We start from the raw sequence: 14,629 nt of genomic DNA on the forward strand, positions 1-14,629 counted from the left end.
GTCTACAACATAATAAATGAAAAGTTGCATGACACTACACATATGTTAGACTACCCACAATGGGAGTAACATAGGTAGTAATATCACACATATCTAGATAAAATAGATGATGTGGCAAGCAATAAATGAAGAGAGAGAGCAAAGTGGTAATATAGCTAGTTACTAGTAGTATGAGTAACATCACACATATTAAGGCAAGATGAGTCTATAGCTTAATAAATAAAGTGTCGCATGTTACTACACATATGTTACTCCCCACTATAGAGGTAGTAATATAGACTAGTAACATATGCATATTACTAATCTATGTTACTACCTATTGTGGCTAGTCTTACTTCCCACTATAAAAGTAGTAACATAGACTAATGGGTGCCACTGTGGTTTGTCTAATGCTAATGGCAAGGAAGCCACCGGAATGGTTGCTCGCGATCATGATGGTGCTTTTCTGTCGGCAAGATGCGTAGGCTATGTGGGTGTCACTGACCCTCTGAGCTTGGAGATTTTGGCGTGTCGTGCCTGTGACGCTGTGCTGTTTGCAAAGGAGAAGGGGTACCAGTCCATCATCATAGAGACGGACTGTTTCAATGCCAAGAACCTATGGGAAGCAAGGCAAGTGGATGGATCAATTGGCTACCACATTTTACAGGAGATGCAAGAAGAGATATTATGTGACCAGGGATTTGAGCTTCGGTATGCTAGTCGACATGTTAATTCTGTTGCACATATGTGCGCTAAAGAGGCTCTAGCTAGTGTTAGATGATATTCTAACTTTTTCAGATGTAATTCCTGGCTTTCAGAGGGGCGTTTTGCATTAAGATGGGGTTACCGCTAAATGAATAAAATCTGGTGTTTTAAAAAAACCGGACTGGGCACCTGTTTGGTCCGGTTTTTTAAACTATGGGTGACACTCGACAAAACTGGACATGGGGTGCCCTATGCTAGCCCCGCCAATGCCACCGGATGGGCTTTTTCCGACACAACTTTGCTGAGTGCCTGCATCTGCTAGACACTCGGCAATGCTGTTGTGCTCCCAGTTTTGCTGAGTGTGGCTGGGAGGGCACTCAGCCTTTGCCCACTGGAAACAGGCCTTTGCCCAGTGTGCGCAACACTCGGCAAAGCGCCCGTATCCGGTAGTGCGTAATACTATGTTTCTTAAATTGAGGTTTGATAGTAGTGAGATGTTTTGGTTCTGAACCGAAAAGACATCTAGTAGTACTAGTACCAGATACTCTCTCCGGTCTTTTTTACTCTGCATATTAGGTTTGTCCGAAGTTAATCTCATTCAACTTTGACCAAGTGTTTATAAAAAATTATAGACATTCACATAACAACATCAATATCATTAGATTCATCTTGGAATATATTTTCATATAATATTTATTAGATATTATAGATGCTAATAATTTCTAATATAAATTTGGTCAAACTTAGCAAAGTTTGACTTTCAGCAAATCCAATGTGCAGAGTAAAAAGGACCGGAAGAAGTATGAACAAGTTGGAACTGTCATGGCAAGGGGTAACCACACGCCCGAATATGGTTCAGGAGCCTACAGTAGGTAGTATCAACAAGGTCTGTACGCCCATGTGAGTGGCTGTATGCCATGGCATGGAACGACGTGCGGCTCCTTGATTATCTCACAATTAATATATGTAGTACTGTACAAGTATATCAGCTTAATAAATTGCCGGCACGTGAAGTGCACTCGCCTTCTGCCTAGATCAGTGAGGCAGTGTCTTTTTCGACGTCGCGTAGCGCCATGGTGTCCAGATCTGGTCAAATGCCTCGATGAAGTCACCATGTGTCCAGATCTGATCAACAAAATATCTATCTATGCCTCTCCATCCACTACACAGGCAGCGCTTGTATATCTTCCTAGCTCCAGCAGCAGCTAAGCTATAGCAAATACCCATGCGCTCCCAAGCCAAGCAATCCCGCTACCAAGCAAGAGTTTCTCAAAGGAGGTATAGAGAGAGCAGTAGGAAAAAGAGAGGAGAAGAAATTAGCTAGCAAGGAGGGTGAGAGAGTCCACCGCGTGCGCGAGCATGGAGTTGGAGGTCAGCTCAGCGGTGCCGTCTCTTTATAAGCTGCTCAAGGGTGACTCAAGATGGCAATGGGTCTCCGAAACCCGGGTCCCCGCGGGTTTTTATCCTATTAGGGAACGGTGATGGGTGACTTTCTATCTTCGCGGGGCTGCTCGTGGCTACATTATAAAACCCGGCATATTTTGTGGGTTTAAGCCCGTTTGAGTACTGTCCGTACCCGAAACCCGTCAAAATACGTTATTTAGCCACCGATCCATCTTGACTCAAGTGGCCCAAAGCCACAGTGCCCGAGTAGCCGAGCCCCACAGCGTCGAGGCCCTGGAGTACAAACCAACCCTCGCCGCTCGCTCTTCAGGCCTCTCTCTCCCGCACAACACAACACCTCAGCCTAAACCTAGGTCTCCAGCCGTCGTCTGCTGCTGTAATATGCTTCTGTTTTTCTTTCAAAAGTTGTTGTTTTCATTGACTACTCGTGGGGACGGGTTTTTCGTGGGTTTTGAAAACCCGACGGGTTTAGAGGACAGGCAAAAATTTAACCCCGCGGCTGCCGCGCACCTTGATAAGGACAGGGACGGGTTTGCGATTTTCTCATGGGGATAGGTTTAGGCAAGCAAAACCCGATGGGTTTCGTCCCCGTTGCCATCTTGAAGGGTGACTGGGGCCTGGACAAGACCGTGAAGGGCGAGCTGTGGAACCTGCAGGCCGAGCTGAGCAGCATGCACGATTTCCTTCTGATATCCAGCATGCCGCCGAGCCAGCTCGAATCGAGTGTGGTGCTCAGGGTGCGCCAGGTCAGGGAGCTATCTCGTGCCATCGAGACACGCCTGCAGTCCTTCATGGAGGACACCTTTCGTCGTGCCGTGAGCAAGCGCAAAATTAACTGCGAGATGTTGGCCAGCTACATCAAAGAAACACTCATCATGTTCATGGAGATGCATCAACAGTATGGTCCGTATCTTGTAGGAGTTCCCTGCATAGTACTTCCACATGGGACCCTGGTATGTTTGCCATGTCCACCGGGGTAAGCGAATCTAGCCTGCTTGTTCATGTCCACCGGGAAGGGCCAATTGCCGAGCTAACCAACAAGCTGTCCAAGGGTGATCATGTCTCCATTGTCGGGATGGGGGGAATGGGCAAGACCACCCTTGCTCAAGCAGTCTACGGCGAGATGAAGACAACAGGGCGCTTTGATTGTGAGGCCTTTGTCTTCGTCGGTCCGAGAGCTGACATGAATAAGGTTCTGACCAACATCTTCGACAAACTTCACATAGATATTTCTGGTCACGAACCAGACCAACACCAGCTAATCAGCCAGCTGCAGAACTTCCTGGTGGATAAGAGGTACGCATGGTTTCTACTTTCTATTCCCATACATAGACCTATCGTTGCTAACCGCTTGAGTTGATGAGGGTCATCTACCATCTCAGTGAAGTGTGTAAAAAAGTAGGAGAATACATGGTCTACATATATGATCGTTACAGAAATTAAGAATTCAGAACTGCACATAAACACGGATAAATAGTGAAATTGCATGCATCTCATTGCTGCAACAATCATTAGGTGGGTTATTTATCTGATCTTTCTGACATTCATTGTGGTTGTTCGGTACATACATGTGGACAGTCAATCTTCCGTGGTCTAAATTGTTAGGCAAATTTTAACATGGTCCCTACCCCCTCTTTTTTACATGTGAGGTAAAAAAGTAAGAGTTAATCAGACCACTAATTAATGAGATCAACGGCTCAGATCTATTTTATACTTGTGCTTCTCATATGAAAAGAGGAGGTAAGAGGGGCCATGTTAAAACTGCTCAAATTGTTAATATGTGATTTTGATTATATGGCTTCCCCTATATATATGAAGGTGACAATAGACTCATTGCAAAATGTACCTTAACTTTGTGATGGCACCAATAATACCATGTTAACAACAAACAGTAAATCCAACATCATTATATACATTTTACAATGAAGCGAGGTATTGGTAAATCATGCATCTCTGTACTCCTCTCTTTATTGCCTCCCCTTGCATTCAGAGTTTAATCGATCAGATTTTTCATGCATGTTGATTCAAGCCTTTTACCTTATGGTGTGGATAGGTGCTTATTTGTCATTGATGATATATGGGATATGGAAACATGTTACTTCGTTGAACATGTTTTAAAGGGCAGTGCAGGTGTTGGAAGTAAACTCATCACCACGACTCGTAACCTCAATATTGCCAAAGGAGTTGGTGGCGTCATGTACACAATGAAACCACTCCACCCTGACAAGTCGGGTCAGTTACTCCGTGCCATAGCTTGGGCTAACGGATATGTTCATCAATTTGACATAGTGTCAGATAAAATGTTGCCTAAATGTGGTGGTGTGCCAATAGCCATCACTATGGTAGGTATTGTGCTTGCTAGAAATCGACTCAAGGAGCGGCATTGGTTGTATGAGTACAAGAAGGGCGAGGCTTTCCAGTACATAAGGAAGGTGTTGTCTTATAGCTTTTATGATCTACCATACAAGAGAAAAGTCCACATTTCAACCCTCAACTAACCACGGCGTTTGATTGTCAACCCTCAACTCTAAAACCGGTCGGAATTCAACCCTGAACTTGTCACACTGTCCACTTTACCCCCCTTGGCTCGGTTTGAGGCTAGTCAAGTGGTTTTGACCCGGTCAAAGCTGACTGGGCAGCCCAGTCAGCATGCCACGTGTAAATCTAAAAAATGGATGATTCTCTCAATCTATAAATCCATTAAAGTTGAAAATTTCCCAGGTATCTAAACATCATATGAGTGTTGTTGTGTAAAAATTTCAGAATTTTCTGGGCACTTTTTTTTCGGTTCAAAATTTTGACCGAATAGTGGCTGAATTTGAAAAATTGATGGTTCTCTCAATCTATAAATCCATTTAAGTTGAAAATTTCCCAGCTATCTAAAAATCATATGAGTGTTGTTGTGTAAAAATTTCAGAATTTTCTGGGCACTTTTTTTCGGTTCAAAATTTTGACTGAATAGTGGCTGAATTTGAAAAATTGATGGTTCTCTCAATCTATAAATCCATTTAAGTTGAAAATTTCCCAGCTATCTGAACATCATATGAGTGTTGTTGTGTAAAAATTTCAGAATTTTCTGGGCACTTTTTTTTCGGTTCAAAATTTGGGCAGCATTTGGGCAGCATTTTGGTACCATTTGGTAGCATTTGGTCATCATACGGAAAAGATGATTGCAAACACACATAGATGTCTCAAATAGAAAACATAGATGTCTCACACACAATACATAGATGAGGTCTCACACACAACACATAGATGTCTCACACAATACATAATGCATTTCTGGCAAGCAGCGATGTTGCTAGCTGATTCATGATTGAAATCCAAGCAGCCTTCGAAACCCCGCATACTTCTTTGTGTGCTTGACAACTCTGCTGCTAGCTCTAGGGCTAGAATTGCCGGTAGATACATTAACATTGATATTGGAGCTTCTTTGCACATTAATTGTATTTCCGGAGAAATTGTTGGACCTGCTGCTGCTTCCAGTTGGCGCCCTTCTCTTTGGGTTAGGTGCAGCCACTTCCTCAGTGGCCTTCCTTTTGCTCTGCCTAGTGCTGCTCTGGCGTGAAGGCTACAAGAAACATGGCAAATGTTAGTTACATATACATGATAGTGTAATCAGGTTTGCTCATACATATTTCCTGGATAGTGTACCATATCTGGCCCTTGACTAGCACATGGTGCTTGGCTACTTGTTGCAGTTTGGCTTGCAGCAGGCTGTTTGGAAGCAGCTGATGGTGCTTTGCTTCTAGCAGGACCTTGGCCTTGCTCAGGAGTTGGTGTATTTGAACTCCCTGTGCCATTTCTTGCTTTGCATGATGTCCTGTTGTGCCCATGTAGCTTGCACATGCTGCATCTTATCTTTGTACCTCTCTTAGAAACCCTAGTGGCACACCTTGGCTTCTCTTGTTGCTCTCTGGTCCTTTGCTTTTTCTTCCTACCGGGCATCGTAATCTCCCCTGGTGGATTAGGTCTTGGCCTCTCAGACACAGGCCATGCAGGTCTGCCTTCCATAGGTTGAAGGCAAAAAGCATAAGTTTTCTTGAATGCTTCTATGCTATAGCACTTGTCAATGTAATCATCTATGTTGTTGGTTTTGAAAAAAATGCATGATATAGCATGAGGGCATGGAAGACCAGATAGTTGCCAATATCTACAACTACATGTCCACTCTTCTAGATTCACTTGGAACCTATGTTCTCTATGAGTCACCTCATATAAATCTTCACCATTCCAAATTAAATAGCATGACAATAGGCAGAGGCATTTATGCTTTTCTTTAGTTTTCTAATTACCGTGGGACAAATGGTGCCAGTCCACTTGTCCGACTCGGTTCTTTGATATTCTATCCTAGCCATTATCTTCACCCTAATGGCTTCAAACATGCTGATTGCTGGCAAACAGCGAGGCTCCACGATCCACTTATTAAAAGACTCGCAAATGGTGTGGGTCAGTTTTCATCACATCCCTTGCCCCTTCAACAGTCTCTTGTGCTAACTTCGCTCTTGCAAGATTGAAAAGCATTGGAGAACTAGCTTTTGCACATGCCCAAAATAGCTTCTGCCATTCCTTCTCTCTGTAGGTCTTCCTCCAGTTTGCATACAAGTGCCTTGCGCAATTCCTATGCTCTGCTCTTGGTAGCCAATTTTCAACAGCCTTGAGAATACCCTACAAGCAATGACAACATGAGTCAGAACATACAACATACAACACAATGTAATATGATAAAATGTGATTAAAAAAGAATTACTTTCTGCTGATCAGAAATAATAACATAGTCCGATCCATCTCCAAGTTTTAAGTCTGAGCACAACAGGCTAACAAACCAATCCCAGGTTTCATTGGTCTCTTTGTCTACAAGTGCCCACGCTATCGGATACATCTGATGGTTTGCATCTCTTCCAATTGCACTCAACACCTCTCCTCCTCTCCCCTTCAAGAAACATCCATCCAAACCTATGACTTTTCTGCATCCAGCCAGAAAACCTTTCTTACAAGCATCAAAACATATATAGAATTTGTCAAAGGTTGGAACTTCATTGTCAGGGTTTAGCTTCACTATGCAAGTAGAACCAGGATTGCTTCTAAGAAGCTCTAGCTGATAATCGAAGACTTGGCTATATTCACCCAATTTTGACTCTTGAATCCTTTCTGAGACAATTGCCTTAGCTCTCTTAATCTTCGATATGTGTACATTAGCAAACATCTCCTCCTGCACCGTGGCCTTCAAATGTTGGACTGACCAGTCATTGTTTGACTTGATCAAATTCTCAAACTTGTTGGCTATTCTGGTGCATGTCACCAACTTGTTGTCTTTCCTCTTTGGGCATGTGTGCTCATCAATGAAAGAAGTAATCTGCCAGCTTTCAAACTTGCTAGTCTTCCTCGCTAAACAAACCCATTTGCAAGTTGGCCAAGTGCACTTTGCTCTCACCCTGTCACCCTCATCCTTAATGAATTTTATTTCCTTCCTCTTCCTAAGACCATAGTCCACTATTGCCTCTTTGAACTGTTTCTTTCCACTAAACTTCATTCCCAAACTGAATTTCTTCACCTTAGCCTGACTCGAATACTTTGGAAACTCGGACTCATGAACAACAAGCTGACCATCACTATCTTCATCATATGATTCATCATCTTCATAACTTGAGTCAGCTACTATCTTTTTTTTTGTCGGAGGTGCAATGGCCTTCTCTATAGCAGTGATGTCCTTGCCCTTGCCCTTGCTCTTGCTCTTGAAATCCTTGTACTTCTGCCTAATCTCCTCCACCTCATCATCGGATGTTGAGCAATCCGATAACACAAAGTCACTATCGGATGAAGAATCGGTACCATTGCCATCAACAGCATCACTTTGATTTGATTCCTCTTTACCACCAGCAGGTACTTCATCATCCCCAAAACTTTGCTTTGAATTCTCATCACCGCCTGCGGGTACTTCATCATCCCTATAACTTTGTTGTTCTGGCTCATTACTACTAATGTCCTCAACATATATGTCCACTACACCTCCATCTGTTTCATATGAGAGCATGTACTTCACGGAATTTTCATCAACTAATGCCATCAATCCATCAGACAATTGTTTTCCAGGATATAACCAATGCAGCATCATGATTACTCCTTGTCGAGCGACACTGTAATGCACTTCAGATTTAGAATGAGAGTGCGTAAGGACAAACTGCGCCGCTCAACATGAGCAATTTCCCCGCTGCCTCCAACATATTCCAAATTTTGACCCTCACGCACAAATGCACCATTGAAATGGAATCGCACAATAAAGAAATCCAGAGGATCCATTCAATCTACAAGAGATGAGAAAACAGAATAAGAAATCATTACTACGGTTTCAGCAACAGAGAGAGGGGGAAAATCACTATTAACAAGGGGTGCAAGGGCAGGACCAGCAGTAGCAGCTAGCCCAAGCTAGCAGCTTGCCGGCGGTGAGCACCAACAACTCGCCCAAGCTAGCAGCAGCAGCTCGCCGGCGGCTAGGGTTAGCAGCAGCAACTAAAATCTAAGGGAAACAGAGGGAGGAAGGGAGGGAAGAGAGGGCAAACCTGCGGTGGAGGTGGAGGTGGTGGCCACGGGCGGCGGCGTCCCAGGCCGCGGTGGAGGTGGTGGCCGCGGGCGGCGGCGTCCCAGGCGGCGGTGGCGGCGCGCCCGGTTACCGGTCGCCGGCGAGGAGGTCGTGGCTGCGGGCGGCGGCGTCCCAGGCGGCGGCGACCAACGCGGCGGCAGGTCGATTTGGATCAGGGTGAGACTGAACAAACGAGAGAGAGATGGGGATAAGGTTGGACCTGTGTGCGTGGCATGCTGACTGGGCTGCCCAGTCAGCTTTGACCGGGTCAAAACCACTTGACTAGCCTCAAACCGAGTCAAGGGGGGTAAAGTGGACAGTGTGACAAGTTCAGGGTTGAAATCTGACCGGTTTTAGAGTTGAGGGTTGATAATCAAACGCCCGTGGTTAGTTGAGGGTTGAAATGTGGACTTTTCTCACCATACAATATCAAGCAATGCTTTCTGTACCTAAGCCTATTCCCAGAACACCACTGGATCGAGAAGAATATGTTGATATGGAGGTGGGTAGCAGAAGGCCTTGTTCCTGATGGGTTATTTGAAACTGGGGAGACCTATTTCAACGAGCTAATAGATAGGTGCATGATCCAGTGGGCGGTGAGCCCTCTTGACCCCAGCCAAGGTGGCTGCCGTGTCCACATTTTGATGCTTGACCTCATCCGCTACCTGTCAAGCAGCGAGAACGTCTCCACTGTTATAGGCATGAATCAGCAGGAGAGCACATCCCAAACCGGATCCATTCATAGATTAGCCATCCACAAGGGCCAAAATCAAAACACTAGCCTGGAAGTGGGCGACGTGTTGTCACTCTATGCATGCGCCCGTAGTAGCTTGCCACCGCTCCGGAGGTTTAAACGGCTTCGTGTAATAGATTTAGAGAACTGTGATTTATCCGTCAGAGATTGCAATCTTGAGCAGCTCAGCAGATTGAAAGTGCTCAAGTATATTGGGCTTGTGGGCACACCCATAGCCGAGCTCCCAAGCAAAATAGGACGCCTCCAGCTCCTACAGATACTCGACGTGACGGCGACTGGAATCCGAGAGCTGCCACCGTTCGTCGGGGAGCTAGGGAAGCTTAGGTGTCTGCGTGCTGGCAAAGGCACGAGGATGATGGGTCGGGTAGGGAAGCTGACGTGCCTGGAAGAGCTGTGGCTGCACTCTGCGGACAAGTCCCCGGACTTCGCCGCCGAGCTCCGGAAGCTGAGCAAGATGCGGGTGCTGGTGATGCACTTTGACGAGGTGGACGAGGGCATGCAGAAGAAGCTGGTGGAATCTCTGGTCCATCTGAACAAGCTCCAGGTCCTGCAGTTCTGGTTCAGCACAGAGGGAAAGATCCGCCTCAACAGCTGGGGAGACAACGTGCCCTTCCCAGAGCTCCGGCAGCTGCTGCTGTTCGGGGCCATCCTACCCAAGGAGACACCGTGGATCCATCACTTGTCTGCTCCGAAACTCTACAAACTACTGCTGCAGGTGGAGACCTTGCAGGCACAACACCTGGAGATCCTTGGGCAGATGCCGTCACTCCGCTCTCTCTACCTCCACATGGAGGAGGACAAGTATCGCCTGTCGTACACCGCCGGCAGGGACGAGTTCAAGGTGTTGGAGTGCCTCAACACCAACATAGAGCTGGTATGCGGCGATGGGGCGCTGCCACTGATTCAGCAGCTGGAGGTTTGCGGCATCATAGGGGTGGACGTTGGCATGCTGGGGAACATGCCCCTACTCGAGAAGGCCACGTACCACCTCGACTGCAGGGGCTGCGGCCCCGCAGAGGTGCATGAGGCAGAGGAAGCGCTGGGGCAGGCGAGCCAACAACATCCCAACAGACCAGTCGTCAGCATAAAGAGATGGAACGACGAGTTATGTTCCTCTTCATTTCAGGTAATCAAATAAAAATGTAGATGATGATTTTGAATTATAACTATACTCATGCAGCAACTCAACTGTCCACGTTCAGCTGATTAATTATTAGGAGTACTAATATATCTTCCGCTAGCTAGCTATCATCTGCATACATACTTGCACTGATTGTTTTTAGCCATGCACACAGACACAGGGAACGAGTCTGAGTGATTCTGAATGTGAAGAACAAGTACCTATTAGGAGTACCAACAACATGTCAGCTTCTTACCCGTACTGGGACCCGTTTGCACCGCCACCTCAGGTAAGTATCATTGACAAAACTCTGTATTCATGCACCATCTGTAGTGTTTGATCCATGAGTCGTTATCTTAACTTGTCCTTGTCCATGTATGTATACACAGTTACACACTCAGGTCGACACTGACGACAGTGTACTCTCCTTGCTTAACAGCTCGGATGGAGCCACTCTTTTATCGGATGAAGCGGCCAAGTTCACAATCGGTCCTCTTCTCTCCGGTGGCTATTGCTACATCACCCAAGCTGGCTACCTAGCTTGCAGGTTCTGATGCTACATCTCATCTCACTCCATCCAGATTTTATGGCTGTTACTTCACCCAAGCTGGCTACCTAGATTGGTTCATTGTTAATTTATATTTTCTACAACGGCTGTGCATGTGGGTTTAATTTGTTCCTGCAGAGACACTGCCGCTGGGGAAAGGTTACACAGTTCTGAAGCCATGGAGCCAACCAGTGTAAAGATGGAATTATTAAGAAAGATCACAAAGAATTTCGCAGAGGAGCGAGTACTTGGTAAAGGTGCATATGGAAAAGTTTACAGGGTAAGATTCAGGAAATTTCATTTGTGGTTTCCACTTTCAATGAAATTTCATTGAATTTTTAAAATTTCAGTCATATCAATAGATATGGAATAATAGTCCTTTGATCAAAATATTTTAGTTGTTACAGTAGGACACAGATCTAAAATAATTTTCAATTTTTGAAATGTTGATTATTAATTGAATTCTAGTGAAAATATTTCTGAAGCCAATTCAAAACCATAGTTGTGACACGTAACCAATCTAGATTTTCTACTTGTCATGATCGATCGATGTTGTATGCTGCTAATACATCTTGAGTAGGGTGTGTGCGACGATGGACAAGTGGTTGCTGTGAAGCTGCTCTATAATCTAAAGCAAACAATTGATGATAAACAATTCATACGTGAGTTTAAAAACCTTATGATGCTAAAGCATCCGAACATCGTAAGGTTAGTTGGCTACTGCTATGAAACACAACGCCAACATGCAGACTATGAAGGAACCATTGTTTTTGGTGAAACAACAGACAAAGCACTTTGCTTCGAGTATATGTCCAAGGGGAGCCTTCATAAGCATCTGTCCGGTAATGAGGCTCTGTTCCACTTCAATTATACTATGTACATACTTATTAATGATGTGAAGAAAAATGGCATCTATATCTGGATTCCATTGACAACCTCTTTGTATAATAATTTTGCAGATGAATGCAATGGACTTGATTGGCAATCACGTTACAAAATTATCAAAGGGGTTTGTGAAGGCTTAAGATACCTTCATGAAGGATTGGAAAAACCATTTTATCATCTGGACCTAAAACCAGACAATATACTTCTAGATGAAAACATGGCCCCAAAACTTGCAGATTTTGGTTTGTCCAAGTGCTATGGCGAAGAACAGACCAGGATGACACAAAGTCCTATTGGAACTTTGTAAGTAATTGCTTCCCGAAAATGAAATCATTTCTAGTGAATAAATTCTCTTTGTAATATTTATGTTGCCATATGCAGTGGATACATGCCACCAGAATACTTATTTGGAAGAAAGGTCTCAAAGAAGTTTGACATTTATAGTCTGGGTGTTGTAATGACAAAGATAATTGCAGGGCCTAGCGGCCATGACTCACATGATGAAATGCAACAAGAGTTTCTTCATCAAGTAAGAATGATATCTCCTTGATTGCACAAAAAGATATGTTTATTTTGAACAATATTACGATATGTTCCACATTTGTATGTTGTAATTATAGCTTTACATTTGGATTACAAAGGTACACGAAAACTGGAGAAAAAGGTTGCAGACTCTATGGAGTTCTCCAGCACAACTAGAGGCACAATGCCAACAAGTGATAAGATGCACTGAGATTGCACTGAGCTGCACGGATATGGATCCGCACAGAAGGCCAAGTATAGTGAATATCACAGATGAACTGAACAAGACTGAAAAATGTGTTGAAAAGGTTACTAATCATGAACTAGAGCCATCACCGACACTTGCTTCCACTTCAAACGTTGTTCAACCTGCAGCATCACCTCCACCTTCAACGCCATCTACAGCACCATCTGTCATTGCCTCCTTCTCTGACGTTCTGGTGCTAGACCGTGATGACATTGACATGAGTTCGGAAGCCAAAGATCAATAATTCCCAGAGAATCCCAAAGCTGAGGTATGTAATAATCCATGTTGTAATCGCAAGCAACTTATTCTTGCAGAAACTAAGTGTTTCCTGTCATTTGTGGCCAAAAGGATACATTTTCAGAAATGGTCACAAAGGTAGCAGGTGGAGGAGAGGAGGACCTACCAGTGGCATTTGCAAGGGTTCAAGAGATGTTTGGCAATATTGACTAAATGGCTTGGCTCAGAAGGGAATGCTGCAGTCCAGTTCATAAAAGCCGAGATCAAGGTCCAAGTGGCATCCCCTGACCAAGTTACGAAGAAGAGGCATGGAGGCTTACCGGGAGGTCTGTCCACACTGGTCTCACGGTGGTTGGATGACGCAAACGGGCAGGGAGACAGAACCACTGGGTACACCATAAGCCAAGCAGACAAAATAAGCCAGGCCATTGCCCCTATCCTGTACCATCAAAGAGCAACTCGCCATGGCTAGGTCTCTCACCCTGGGAACTGGCAAGAGGATGCAAATCTTGTTCTGAAGAAGTCGATCTGTATTTGTGTGCATGGGGAACAATATGCTTATGTGGCATGGTATGTGGCCTTAATTGATGTCCTGATCCTAAATGAAAGTTTTCATTACCACCAGACTATACATCACCTATGTCCTGGTCATACTTTTTCTTATATAATGCTGGGCATTTTTAATCGATTATCAGAACTTCTCTACATTATGTGCTATCTGCTAATGTTGTTCCCTTGATCCTTTACTTCTATTTCATTTTATTTTTGTTTTCAGTCACCAATGTGTATTCTGATACATGAAAGCTATAGCATGATTTAGCAATTTTGTGACTAGGCATACGAGGAAAAGGTGCTCCGGAAGCTTTTCTAGCGATTCAACTATTTAGTCAAGATAAATAATACAGCATCACTGCCCAGTATACAATGTGTTTATCAGCACATGCCCATGCATACATGTTCCCGGCGTGGCGAAGCGCGCGTGTCCACCTAGTAACCATGATAGTCCTGGTAATGGAATTATCAGGAGTTTTCAGATTTGAAACTGAATCATGGGAGGGCGTGGAAGGGACGTGTCTTTAAAGGTTCCGTTTCAACCACGAAAAAGGACCATTATTAAAAAAAATCGTATAATAGTCAAGCATGAAGGCAGTAATGCATATGGATAGAGGTACCACATCATGAGACGAAAATTCAGTGTGAATCCTGCGATTAACACTGTTTACAAGGGTTGGAAAATTTCAGGTGAGAAGAAGTACCTTTCCAAATCTGTGCATCCTTCTTCCTTTCTTAAAGCTTCAGCATGGCAGTCTCTGTTCATTTTCTAATCTTGCAATGGCATGACAGTTCAGTCATTGTGCAGACGAAATTGGCTGTTCTCGCATTGCCTCACAATGGATGTGGCCATTTCTTCCCTTGCTGCAGCAGGAACATGATATAATTCAGTGATTGGTCAAAGGGCAGGCGAATTGAGCAGAAAGGGGGACGTCAACTGTAGCACCAAATGAAATTCAGAATTACATTACCCCCGGTCTTACCACGAAATGAAGCAGCCGTCGTGTCGTGGGGAACTGGACCTACACCCGCCTCTCCACCCGCCTACGCTGACGTGGGGGACGACGGGGACGCGCCGACACGCGACCCACGTGCTC

At 44.7% G+C, this 14,629-nt stretch overlaps 1 protein-coding gene and 1 pseudogene across 1 annotated transcript; one reads left to right on the forward strand and one right to left on the reverse strand.

Annotated features, from left to right (window-relative positions):
• The first annotated feature begins 1,875 nt into the window (after positions 1–1,875).
• On the forward strand, positions 1,876–13,709 carry LOC147987954 (uncharacterized; annotated as a pseudogene).
• LOC147987955 (uncharacterized) lies at positions 6,184–8,468 on the reverse strand. The gene is made up of 2 exons (XM_087545536.1): positions 6,839–8,468; positions 6,184–6,756 (listed from the first exon to the last, which is right to left on the reverse strand). The coding sequence occupies exons 1-2, from the start codon at positions 8,201–8,203 to the stop codon at positions 6,514–6,516; spliced, it is 1,608 nt and encodes a 535-aa protein (XP_087401662.1). The 5' UTR covers positions 8,204–8,468; the 3' UTR covers positions 6,184–6,513.
• Positions 13,710–14,629: the final 920 nt, after the last annotated feature.

Source organism: Triticum urartu, chromosome 2A (genome assembly GCF_056163025.1).
Source record: "Triticum urartu cultivar PI428250 chromosome 2A, HENAU_Tu73, whole genome shotgun sequence".
NCBI lineage: Eukaryota > Viridiplantae > Streptophyta > Magnoliopsida > Poales > Poaceae > Triticum > Triticum urartu.

Bases quoted from the DNA above. Each gene is read 5' to 3' on its own strand.
- LOC147987955 (XM_087545536.1), bottom strand. From the start codon at position 8,203: ATGATGCTGCATTGGTTATATCCTGGAAAACAATTGTCTGATGGATTG. The intron at 6,757-6,838 runs GTAATTCTTTTT...CATTGCTTGTAG, and splicing joins TTATTTCTGATCAGCAGAAA to GGTATTCTCAAGGCTGTTGA.